Genomic DNA, 13,123 nt, shown 5'->3' with positions numbered 1-13,123 from the left:
GGCATCTATGGAACCTAGGATCCTAAAGACATTTGGGGCGCACTGGGTGGGAGCTAATCTGAAAGCCCTAAGATAATCCCTAGTCACGGTTCCTATGGGAATTTTCATTCCCCCTTCGATGAACGCAATCATCGGGATTACAACTTCCCCTGTTTTTCTTTTTGTATAATATTCTTCCTCGTTACAGTACCTAATAGATACATCCGAGGGGATTTTGTACTTAACCTTAAACTGCTCTATTTTTTCGTTTGAATCCACCAGGGACGCAAATCTACTCATCTTTGAATAAAGGGGGGTGTGAAGAAAACTAACAAAGAACTACGCCGAGGATGAAAGATACAGAGAAAAAGAGAAGATGGGAAGGAAAAGAAACAAAAGAAACAAAAAGCTGATAAGGAGGGAAAAGAGTATTAAAGAACTTACTTTTAAAAAAGAAGAAAGCACGGTCACCTCGGACAGGGTACTTGATAGAAAGAGAAAGTATGGGGAGATGGAAAGTGTGGCAGGTACGTTATGAGGTTACTGTAGTGTGAAGAATTTTGAAGAAAATTAGTATTTATATATCAAAAGGAGTTTTGAAGCGGGCGAATTCCCGCCTCAACACAGGGATCGCTCTCGACCGTTGGATATGTGTCACATCATTGAAACGTGGGGGACATAGAGGCGCCAATAATTAATTCGGGGGCGTTTCGCATACCGAAGCATCGGGAACACGCGATGGGTAATTCAGAAGTTATTTCCGTCAGCAATATTGCCAAGATTCTGCAGGGTAAAAAGGTATTTTAAGTCGAGATCCTATTTTCCTCCCGAGGTAAAAAAATAAAGAATCTCGAGGGGCTATTGTAGGGGTATTGGGCCCAGTAATTTATGAAGGATGGCCCAACGAAGTCTTTTAGGCTTCTCCACCAATTTGCTTCCAAGGAAGGATGATCGCACCATTCTGTTTAGCTGAATTTTTTTTTTTTCAATTGCTAGAAATATTTCTCTCCATCATAGTGGATGTTACAGTTTTAGTTGTTTAGAATAGACTTAAAAGAAAATCTATTTGTAAGACAATACATATTTTCATGGATAGCATACTGAGTGTTATATACATTTAAATTTGAAATTCATACAAAGTGTTATTTTTTAAAATTAATAAATTCAATTGCATTAGCTACATACTTAATTAACTTTATTTAAGTAAGACTTTTGAAACAAAATGTTTCTCCAAATATTTACCTAAAATTATTTGAATATATTTTCTTTCTCGGATTCTAATTATTTTTATGTACAAAAATTTATTTGTAGACTCTTACAAAATTTTCAATATTTTTATTTTTTATTTAGTTGAAAATAAATGTACTTTTTTTTCCCAAGAACTCAAAAATACATGTACTTATGTAATTCCTGTGCATTTGCACGGGTTTAAAAGCTAGTATATATAAAACCGAAGCCCCTGCTTGCTCCACATTTTTTCACATCAGCACAATATTTATAAATAAATAATAAATAAATAAAAACATGAACCAAGAAAAAAAAAAACATAAATGCAGATTTTCTAAAACCCTAACCCGATATATACACTCTGCCTTCTCTTTCTCCAAAATTCACGCAAGAGCTCCTTCTACCAACTCCCTCAACCCAAAGCTCCTCCTCTACCAGCTCCCCCAACCCAAAGCACGACAGAGCATCCAAAGAATCAAAACCCACCATACCCACCATTCCCACAAACCAACATATATCTCCTTCCTCAGACCCATAGCAAAGACCACTACCGCAAGCCACAAACCACCCAAATGCAAACGCCGTCCCATTTAACGTTGATCTCATCCAGCCCATCGAAACCAACCTAGCCAGCCCAGTCGGTGATGCAATTTATAGGTTTCATTCTTAATTTTTGTTCTTCGATTCACTTTTATTTAGATTCAATATTCCTGATTAATTTCTGCTTTTTTCTTTCCTTTCTCTTTAGTCTTTTCCTCCATTCGAATTAAGCTTAAAGGTATGGTATACGTTTGCCTCTGTACTAAATTTCTGAATTTTTTTTAGAACATCTATTTGTCTATGTACATCTAATTTTTCTAATATTGTAGTGTTCTCTTTACATTTAAAGAACTCATGAAACTCAATTTGAATTGTAACTTATCATGTATAAATTTTTTTAAAAAAAAATTTTAATGTAGTTAATTTTTTGGTTTCAATTTCTTCCAACTCTCTCAGTTTCGTCTCTACGCTTTGCTTTGTAGTCAGTAGACTCAAGTTACAGAGAACACGTCATATTGAATTATATGTTCCCTCTCTCTTTTTTTTCTTTTTTTTTTCCGTGTTCTCTAAAAATCAGTTTCATATGATATACAGATATGGAGAATTTTTTTAAATCTTCTTTAAAAAGTTATGTTTGCAAAACATTCATATACATCTTAGAAAAAATAAATTTGCTAAAATCTATGGGTATTCTTCATTTTGATTGTATGGGTTTGATTAAGATTTTATTGGGTGATTTGAGTGGTGCCAATGATTTTTTTTTTTCAAGAAATACTATTTTACTACAGCTGAGAAAATTATCATTTACCAATTCATGGTTCAGTTAATAGAACGTAATTGTAACTTGTGAGTATTTAAAATTCATATTTTTGCATTAGATTCAGGTTTAGTTTGATTATGGATTTTTCACCCAAAAGAAGTAGATTTAAATGTTGTCTTCCTGAACATATATATCCAATATAAACAATGAAAATATGCATTACACTAAACTCAAGTAATTTATCTGGGTAGTTATTTACCCCGTAAAAAATCAAAATTTGATGATTTTTGATATGCATTCATTCATCTTATGCATTTAATTGTAGGAAAAGGAAACTGGGTAGCTGATTATTTCAAGAAACAATAAAGGATCCTTGAAGGTTGTTTGGGTATGCTCTCTTCTAATCACACAGCAAATATATGGTTTCTGTTTTAAATCAATAGTTTGATTGAAGGAACATGAGAGAGTTTGAACGTTAATGTTGATCATAATTTCTCTGTACTGATTCTGATGTTGGGTTTCTCCCAATTATGAATATTCATTGGTTAGAAAAGTAAGTGAACATGAGCAGAAACACATTTGGCATATATCACTAAATCAGTTATATCAGTTTTGCAAATGGAGGATCTTGATCCATTTAATGTAGTGCATAGTAGCTCAAAAAGCAGTTTATAAATAGAGGATCTTAATTTATTTCATTTTAGGTTCTTTACACCCAACTAAAAAGCTATGAATGTTTTTTTGCAGAAAAAATACAGCTTCATGGTTTATGTTTTGACTGTTTTAAGTTCAGACTTAGAATTGTTTGTATTTCTTAGGTTTCTTTTAGTTTGGATTTTTAAGCATGGATTGAGGTTGCAAATTCTTTTTAGTTTGAATGCTTTATGGTAATTGTAGGGGTATTGGGCCCAGTAATTTATGAAGGATGGCCCAACGAAGTCTTTTGGGCTAGAAACCCAAATCCGAAGACATCAAAATGATCTTGGAGTATCTAAATGCCCAAATACGTCCGAGGAGTAGATTTGTCCTCGGATTGTTAAGCCGAGGACAGAGGAAGAGAAGTTTAGTGTCCCCAGGTTATGTTATAAAGAATCCTACGACTATGGGAATACACAGTACACGTGGAGGACAATAGAAAGAGCGGTGGAATATCTAAAGTAAAGCTGCTACCACCGCCCATACATTAAAAGCTCTGTAATTGATACGCTGACCGTATAGATGGAAGGATGGGACCTGAGCATGGAGCTTGGAACTTGGTCCCTAATCCCAGCGGGCTTTAGGGAAGAATGGATGGGACAAGTATCCGAAATCAGGATTGCAACCATAAAGTGGAAGATGATGAAGAGAAGGAAAGGAATATAAATAGAAGGGAAGACATACGAGGAAGGAGGAGGCTTTTTCAGGAAGAAAAAGAGCCAATAGTATATGATAATCAATATTTGTATCCAAACTTAAGGAAATACTATCATAAATTATCCTCGGATTTCGTCCGAGGAGTAATTCTCAGTCTTACTCTTGCAAACAATTCTTTAATTTGTCCCATTGGGCCCAAAGCCCGTTCTTTCCCTTATCGTCTAAACCATCCTTGAAATCTAGATTACAAACCCATCCTCTACAAGTTTATTGTAAAGAAAGGCATTTCAAGCCCATCTACCTCCAGTCATAGTTTGAGAATTTGAATTGTGTCCTTACAGTAATTATCTCCTACTAAAATACTTCTCTCTAATAAAGAATAAGATATTAAGGGTGAGAAAATTGGATGGGGTAGATTTTTTGTAGGCCACGTGACCCAAGTTTTTGGAGATGGTAGAAGTATAAGAGTGTTTAAATTGATTGGGAGACCATATGCAATTAAGAGCATGATTTATATCAATAGGCTACCTATTTAGATAATCTTAATTTTTTGGCAAAAGAACATTAATTTAGCCATTAAACAATAAGCTGCTCGCTTTGCATTTTGGTATACCAGTACATATAATCGAAGTTAAACACTTAAACTTAACTTTCCAAAAGAAGCATAAAAAATTCTAAAAATTTCTATGCATGTCCAACATCTTCAGGAGGTAATTCAATGTCAGCTATGTTGGTTAAGATGGTAACCCGATGCAAGGGAATGTCAGCATCAAATTCTTTGTTCTCAAGATTGATTGTATTTATATGCACCTCAAGATTCATTTAATGCTCATTGACTTTACAGTACACAGGAACTTTCTTAGGCTTGGCCCTGGCATTGTAATTCTTCTCAGCATTTGATAGTCCTGAATCCTTCTCAGTTTTACCATCATTTTCTTCTATTTTCCCTTCTGATCTAGATTTATTGGCACTCAAGGAACATCATTTGAAAATTGAAACGTGTGTTTTGGAGTTCTTTTTCTTGGAGAGGACTTCACTATCCCTTTTTGTTTGTTTAAACTTCTTTTTAGAGATCTCACAAACTTTATGCTTTTTGGGCTATTATTACTTTGAGAGGTGTGGGATGATCACACTATAATATTGGTGTCTTGGAACATCTTAGTTTCACTATTTGATGCTGGTGATAGACATGTTTCCCATGTGAGAATAAAGGGGTGTACATTAAGGAAGGTTTTGGAGTCCTTTAAGGCCTAAAGTAAAAAAGTCTAAGTGGCACAAAATATGGGAAAGTGTTTGTTTGATATGAAGGTTATTTGATATGAAGGTCCTGTCAAAAAGAAGTTTAATTTGCAACTTGTAAATTAGAATGCAATAATTCCTAAAAGGACACGTGCAATAGTCAAGTTTTTTGGGTTGTGATATATTAGCCTTTTGAAATAAGCTGTGTTTTATTATTATGTGGTATCATTACTTTTGAAATCTATTTGTTACTTTTTTTACATGATTCACATTTTTAATATATTTACAATCTCTACAATACTATGTCTAATATCTTTATGTAATATAATAGGCTGGTGGAAAATACAATTTGGTTTTAAATTGAAACAGAGAGGAATTGAGATCATATATTTAGTTATTTGAGGATACAGCTTTACTTCAACGTTTTTTTAATATAATGAATGCATTGAATATTTAGTGGAAGACATGAAATAAATGAAATTGAAAAAAAAAAAAAAAAAAAAAAAAGCCATAGCAAAAAGACATGGTATTGGTAGCAAAAATAAATAAAAATTAATTTTTGATGGCTATTATATTTGATGGCTGTTACAATTCTAATGTCACATCATTTGGAGGCTCATCTTAATTTTTATTTATTTTTAATTAAAAAAATTGGTAGTATTCCCATGCATCGCACGGGTTAGCGACTAGTTAATACGAGGCACAAAGCCAGCAACGCAATTGGTTTCTTTATACATTATGAAAAGAATTTATCTGAAAGAATGAGGCTGCTGCAAAATTTTCTTTACTATGTTCTTGACTCTCCAAGTGGCAGTATACAGGTTATCAAAAATCTCAGAAAATTAGTATCAGTTGTAACCATACTTCTTGAATATAATTGGCTAACAAGGACTTCATGCTATATGTAAGTAAGAATCGGCATAGCATCTAAAACGTTCTATGCTCCTCTTTTCTTTTCTTTTTTTTTATGAATAAGAGAGTGCTCACATTAGTTCAAAAAGGATTCCAGAAAAATACAACTTGCCTTGTGTCCATATTGAGGAATTATAGCACTGCGTTCCTTGACCATCTACAGTTGGGAAAACCCGTCAAACACATAATCAGATTATCTGCTTTGCAGTCACAACCTTATCTCCCAGGCCGACTCAGCACCATCCTCAGTTCAGGCTACCTGCCAGGAGACTGTTCAAAATATATGATAAAAAGTAGCACCCATGTTGTGAATGTTCTTCACTATTTCCATGCAATACAAGAGCCCGATTGTGGTCAAACCTAATAATGCTTCTGAGTTCAGGTAAGGTTGTGGTAATAGCTATACGCATGCATAAGACAACTCTCAAAATGTGTGCTTCACAAATAAATGACCTAATATTTGATTTGTTTCAACAGTTCAATGGTCAGGTCATTCGTGCTGCTCACCACTGAGTGGCAGATAAACCCAATCAGGAAGAAGTACATCAGCCTCTAACACCAGAAACATAGCACTAGAAGCATTTTATATCTATCATATATGGGGATATTAAGAACAACTAAAAGCAAAGGTAGGGAGGAACCAAGAACATTTGGATCAACACCAAAACAGCCATTAAATGAGTGTAGGTGGTAAATGTTTCCAACAATGAAATGTTATTTATCCAGCATGCACGATGCCAAAATATATGGGTAGTGTCATCACCATAATATTTTGTTTTTATTTTCTGGTTAATTATTAATAGAATCTAAAAAATACCAACTTAAACAAGTTTGCAGCTCATAATTCTTGGCTACATAGACAAATATATTAAAGCTATGGGGTAGTTTCATACAAATTAACCGTTGACAAGCAGAGTTCTAATTAAAAGTTTAAAAGTGGAATAGCCTGATTACAGATAATTTTTTTGAAAACCCCACTGATTGAAACTTGATTGGACAACCTCTCCCCTCTCCCCCCCCCCCCCCAAAAAAAAAAAAAAAAAAAAGAACACTTCATATTTCTCCTAGCTTCTCCATAATCTACTCTCTTCTTTTTCTTTTCTTTTTTAATTCTTCAAATTCAAAGTACTGGTGGTCAAATAACAATTACACATGGAGATAAGCTTTTCAAGAGTCTGACCCAATTCAAATGACTCTCATTTTATTCCCCGTTGGTGCTGCCATGATTTTCTCAAGAATAAGTTTTTTCCTCATAATGAACAAAATACAACATAAACACAATTGCACTGCCTCCATGTGAAACAATTCTCAAGAAATGCATAAAATTATTTCACTACTAGAAGCATAATGGACCCTTTTCATATTCTACAAATACACAATGGATTGATGACTTGATCCCTTTGTAATGGGATGTAGAAATGCTTAAACACTATGCCTAACGAGAAAAGAAAAAGAAAAATAAACACAAGAAACATTAACTGTTCTTGTCTTGTTGATGAATAAAATAATTAGTTATCACTTAGATTTAAACCTGCTTTGATTCATATATTTGCTTATATGCTTGCTAACTGGAGGAAACTTGGCTTCAGTTTAAGATATGTGGATAAAAAAACAATTGATGAATTTCAAAAGTTGTCAAAGTCAAAGAAAGATTGAAAGAACTTTTGCATACCAACTAGCAGATAACTTGCCCGCAAAACCCTTAAAAGTACAAGTAATAAAACAATTCATTATACAGAATAAATTTTTCTCTTCAAATCCTGCCAAACCTGAGGGCCACTAGGGTGATGATTTATATACTGCTCTTCAAATAATTTCTCTGAACTTGCAATTATGGTGCTCAAGGCCAGCTTGGGATCTACTGCTCCTTGATCTTTAAGCCAATTATACATTGATAACCTAAGCTCAACCCTCTGCATTGTATATGAAAGACATGATGGGAATTTCACTAAAGATGATAAGGGATAGCCCAAATCATTTACAAAAAAATCAATCTTCATTTGAATCACATCTTTCTTCTGGTTAAGAATTTGAGGCGATACTTTAATCATTCCAGAAACATCCTTCTGATTCAAACCAGCTTTCACAATACAATCGAATCTCTCCTGCAGCTCCACTCCATTGCCTCGGAACACCTTAATTGCTGATTTCATTTGTTCAGAATTCTCAGCAAATCCCAAATTCAACAAAAACTTGGACTTCTGCAATTTTGATTTTAGTTCCTCTCCTGATTCTGGTAATGGCTCAACTTTAGTTCCTAGAACCCAACTCTTCAATTCTTGTGGGTTCTCCAGGACAAGTTTACGAAGTCGCTTCTTCCCAACATTTAGGTTAGCAAGCAAGCTGTTAGTTTTCTTCAAAGTACATGAACCAAGTAATAGGGCATGAGTGCAGACAATCTTCCCAACCTCCGTGACCTCCATCTCGATCTCATTCAGGAACAGAATGCACTGCCTCAAATTCAACACAAATTTCCCAACTTGGATTTGTGGAAACTGCAGAAACAGCAAACGCATCTGGTCCACTGTAGATCCGAATTTCAATATGAACCCAATTAGAGACAGTGTTCTATCCCCAGAGCCCTCAAATATAATCCCTGGATGCTCAATGATTAGTCTAGCCAACTGCTCCTCGCTGCATCCCATCTTCCTAAACATGCATAAAAGCTCAAGCATCTGTCTCCAGTTATAAGTAATCCCCTCCAACAAATTCTGCTCAATCCAACTAATTTCCATTCCAAAACTCTTTAGCTTCTCTAATACCTGAACAAACTCCAAATTTACATTTCCTATCAAAAGATAAGGGCTATAAACAATAAACTTAATCATAGTAGACTGGCTAAGTCCCAGTTCTTCATAAGCTTTAAGCTTTGATGACAAAACCCCAGAATCATACCGAAAAACTTCTTTTGCCTCCTTATAAATCATCCCAATCTTCTTACGCGCAATCCCATAATTGCACAATACATGGTAATTCTCCAGCAACAAATCATCATCACTAAGAAACATCAAATTTCGCGGAAGAATAGGATCATATTCTGAAGGTTTCAACCCCATGCTCTCAAAGAAGGGCTCAAATTCATTAATGGGATGGTACCGCAAAAACCGGCTAATAGCCCGTCCAATGTCCCCCTCATTTTCGACCCTTTTCAACAGCTTTTCGAGAAAATGTGGTGAGTTTTTACTCATATTCTCAGCATCCACAAATTGTATGCTCCTAGTTGAATGCAAATAATCCAACAATGCAGCTTGGGCTGCTTTCCGTGTGGCAAGAGAAAATTTCACAACTTTTTTGCAATTAGCAGATGAAGTTTCATCCAAAAGTTCACAATTTTCAGTTTGAACAGTTCTTTTTGTTGAAGAATATCTAGGGTTTTGGGCCACGGGGAAAGTCCGAGATTGCCAAAGTGTCCATTTTGATGATCCAAGGTGGTTTTCACTAATATTTGAAGAAACCCATTTGAGAATGGAAGGTATTCTGAGTTTTGCCAAATGGGTCATGACCAGTTTCCGAGATTTGAATAAACAGAGAAGCCAGTACGCCAAATTTGAAGGTAAAAATAGCAATGAAATATTAAGTCTTTGGACTGAAATACTTACCGTTGATTTTGATGGGCATGCCTATGCAAGCGCTAGTGTTTTTGGGTTGCGAAGTTCACTTGTAATGCTGGTACTGAATCAGCGGCAGCCATGTATGGGAGGGAGGGAACTTAGGTTGCAGAGCCGTTGGCTAAACCCCAGACTCACAGAAAGGGTTTTTCAACAAATACGAGTGTATGTGTATTTGTATGTGTATGCGAGAGTGGGACTAGTGTGTGAGGGCGAAAATGGCCCACTACTAATATTTTTCTATTTAGCAAAAATATTAGTAATTTACCATTGTTTTTTAAATAAATAGAGATATAGCACTGTTTTGAAATTCCAGTTGGTAAAACTTGAATTTGCCATGAAACTCGAGTTCCAAAAACTTGAGTTCTTTGAAAAAATATATTCTAAAAAGTTTTGAAAAATTTTCCATTGTACTCAAGTTCCACAAACTCGAGTACCATAGAAAACTCGATTTTGCCAAATTCGAGTACCCAAAAAGTGGTAGATCCCTACATATTTCTGAAATAATGATAGATTGCAAAAATGTGTTATTTGGCTATTTTCGCCACTGTGTGAGTATCTCTGTCATTTTGAGACAAGGGGTACTTCCAGCAAATTTCAATATAACCGATACTCCTAGAAGCCTTAGGCTTCATTTGGGAGTTCATAAAAAAATGAAATGGAATTATTATAAGGAAATGGAAAAGAATAAAATAGAATGTATTTAAGCAAAGGAAATGAATGAAAAAAAAAAATGGAATACAATTAGGTAACATTGATTGGATATTTTAAAATAAAAGAATGGAAATGCATGAAAATGAATGGAATATAAGTAATCATTGTTTGGAAGTAACATAGAGGGAATGAAATGGAATCATTTTATGACAATATTACTATTCCATATTTTAAAATAAAGGGTTGAATATATAGGGGTATTTTAGGAGTTTTAGTAAAAAATTCAATAAATCTAATTTCATTCTCTCACATTTCTTCCAATTTCGAGAGGACTGAAAATTTGAGAATTTAAAGGAATAAAGAGGAATAAGTGTTCTCTTCTATTCATTTTATTCCCTCCCACTTAAACTCACAAACAAGATAATGGATTTTCTATTTTCTCTATTAAAACTCCCAAATAAGGGAATGAAAGAATATTCTAAAATTATTATTTTTCATTCTTTTCCATTCCCTCCTCCCAAACGAGGGCTTATGGCTTGTTGGATAATATAACTCAAACAACAGTTTTCAATGTTTAAACACTGAAAGCTGTATGCCTCAAAAGAAAAAAACAGGTTTGGTAGGAATGTGTTTTTAAGAGTGTTTGAGTTACATTTCTCATTTTAGGGTGTTTAAACACTAAATTTAGAAAAACTTCTTTTACTAGTTTTTCAGTTTTTAAATAACATTATTTAATAGCACTTTGTAAATATTTTAAAAATTGTAGGCCCCACTAATTAGACTACATGTCATCACTTAAAAAAAAAAAAAAAAAACACACACACACACACACACATAACAAATACACAATTATGTTTTTTCACTTTTGAAAAGACGTTATTAAAAATATAGTACCAAACACAGTTTTTGCATTATGAGTAGTTTAAATACGTATTTTTACAACTTTTTAAGCCACAAATCACATTATTTTGAACAAAAATATTCAAACACCCCTACCAAATAGGTCCTTAATGCTTTGCTTCCTAGACTAGAGTTTGTGTTAATTGCAAAAACATCCCACAAGTTTCGATTTTTTTTTTATGACTTCATGAGGTTTTATATCCACCAAATTGATCGTTGGGCCTAACTTTCGTTAACTCTTATAAACGAAAAAATCCCATGACTAATGATGTAAATTATTAATTAAGGAGCCTTTTTAATGTAGTTTCGTAATGGGTACATGATTCTTCCATCCACAAGAATTAATGAAAGTTAGTCTCAATGATCAATTTTATGTGTATAAAAACCTTGGGGAACTATAAAGAAAAACTAAGACTCTAGGTGCTGTTTTTGCATTTTGACATTTTTGCAAAAATCAAACTCACCCCCTCCCTCCCAAAAAAAAGGACACAGTTAAACTTAACATTCATAGTCCCTTTGGGAACACACATGTTGTGGATTCAATGGACTTGAAAGACATACCAAAAATACATGTTACGGAGGTTTTAAGTTTCTTCCACCATACTCTTGGTCCATAAGATTTTCAAGATGTCTCATAGGGCACCACTTCCTATATATATATATAACCTAACACCAATGAGAGCACATATAGGTTTTTTATTTTTTAGAAGAAATTTGTAATTTTATTAATCAAAATCAACCAAATCGGCTAAAAGTACAACACTAAGATGTGAAGGAACATCTTCCATTCACACCGATAAACTACTAACATATTTAGCAAAGTTGTGAGCAACACAATCACATGTAGGGTAATTACTTAAATCCATCCTAAATTGTATCAAAATGACCTCGCCTCTTTCCTATGTCTAGATTTTTATACATTGCCTTTGTTTGATTACACTGTTTGTTGATGCCAATTTCTGATAAAAGGCCTAATAGCAAAAGAAGCCCAACAATAAGGGGAATGAAAGGAAGATGAGGGGCAAAATGGTAATAAATGAGCTAATAAGCCCAGTGGGCTGACATGGCAGGAATGATAGTCAACAAATCCATGAAAGTAACAAGAGGTAAAAAAAAAATGGTAAGTGGGCCGAGGAAGCCCAAGGAATGAAGTGGTAAGTCCATGAGGACAATGAGAGGTAAAGAAGAAGTAAATGGACCGATGAAGCCCAAGGAATAAAGTGGTAAGCTTAATGGGTTGACATGGCAGGAATGATGGCCAATAAACCCATAAGAGCTGATGAGAATCAACAAGCATTCAAGGATCCATTGCATGTTCCAGTTGGGCCTATTACAAGAGCAAGATCCAAGAAGATCCAAGAAGCACTTAATGGGCTGATTCAAGAGATTTGGGCTGATTCTAACGCAGGATGTTCCAAGCTTGGCCCAAAGGAAGATGAAAGTGTAGTAAATTTAATTCAAGCTATTTAGGGCTGATCTGACTTAATTGGGAGTGATTTATGGCATGAATTAATGGCTGATTGACTTTCCAGCTCTGTATCAGTTAAGGCAGATTTTTTCCTATTTTGGATCTGCTAATTTCAGACCAAATCAGCTTTTATTTAGGGTTTTATTATTTAGTACGTTTTTTAGGTATTTTCCTTGTTTTTAGGTGCATTTAATGCTTTTTAGGTCAAACTTGATTCCTGATATGGTAAGGTATCAATTAGGAGTTATTTCAGAATATATTTTCTTGTCTGTCAAGTTTTGTGGAGTCCTTAAATAGGCTCTGAAGTCTGTAAACGTTTTTCAGATTATTATTGAATAAAATTTAGAAAAGGTGAGGCTTTGCTCTCTTTTGGTTCTTCAAGAACTGTGAACTTATCAAGGATTCTTCCTTGTGGCGTTCAAACTTTATACCTTTGGTTCGTGATTTTTTATAATCATTGGGTCAAGGTCAACTTATACCTTT

The 13,123-nt window shown here is 34.3% G+C and overlaps 1 protein-coding gene and 1 long non-coding RNA gene across 3 annotated transcripts; one reads left to right on the top strand and one right to left on the bottom strand.

Annotated features, from left to right (window-relative positions):
* The first annotated feature begins 2,161 nt into the window (after positions 1-2,161).
* On the top strand, positions 2,162-4,873 carry LOC142611443 (uncharacterized). 2 transcript variants are annotated; one of them, XR_012840034.1, is made up of 2 exons: positions 2,162-2,894; positions 4,704-4,873. It is a non-coding gene; the product is annotated as an uncharacterized LOC142611443 (long non-coding RNA). The 2 variants fall into 2 exon arrangements; XR_012840035.1 differs by having other exon boundaries at positions 4,567-4,873.
* Positions 4,874-7,608: 2,735 nt separating this feature from the next.
* LOC142610595 (transcription termination factor MTEF18, mitochondrial-like) lies at positions 7,609-9,613 on the bottom strand. The gene has a single exon (XM_075782444.1). It carries the CDS (start codon positions 9,508-9,510, stop codon positions 7,741-7,743), a length of 1,770 nt encoding a protein of 589 aa, XP_075638559.1. The 5' UTR covers positions 9,511-9,613; the 3' UTR covers positions 7,609-7,740.
* Positions 9,614-13,123: the final 3,510 nt, after the last annotated feature.

Source organism: Castanea sativa, chromosome 9 (assembly GCF_040712315.1).
Source record: "Castanea sativa cultivar Marrone di Chiusa Pesio chromosome 9, ASM4071231v1".
Taxonomy (NCBI): domain Eukaryota; kingdom Viridiplantae; phylum Streptophyta; class Magnoliopsida; order Fagales; family Fagaceae; genus Castanea; species Castanea sativa.
The sequence above is the reverse complement of the archived record's forward strand: the minus strand, read 5'-3'. Positions and strand labels throughout refer to the sequence as shown.

Bases quoted from the DNA above. Each gene is read 5' to 3' on its own strand.
- LOC142610595 (XM_075782444.1), bottom strand. From the start codon at position 9,510: ATGACCCATTTGGCAAAACTCAGAATACCTTCCATTCTCAAATGGGTT.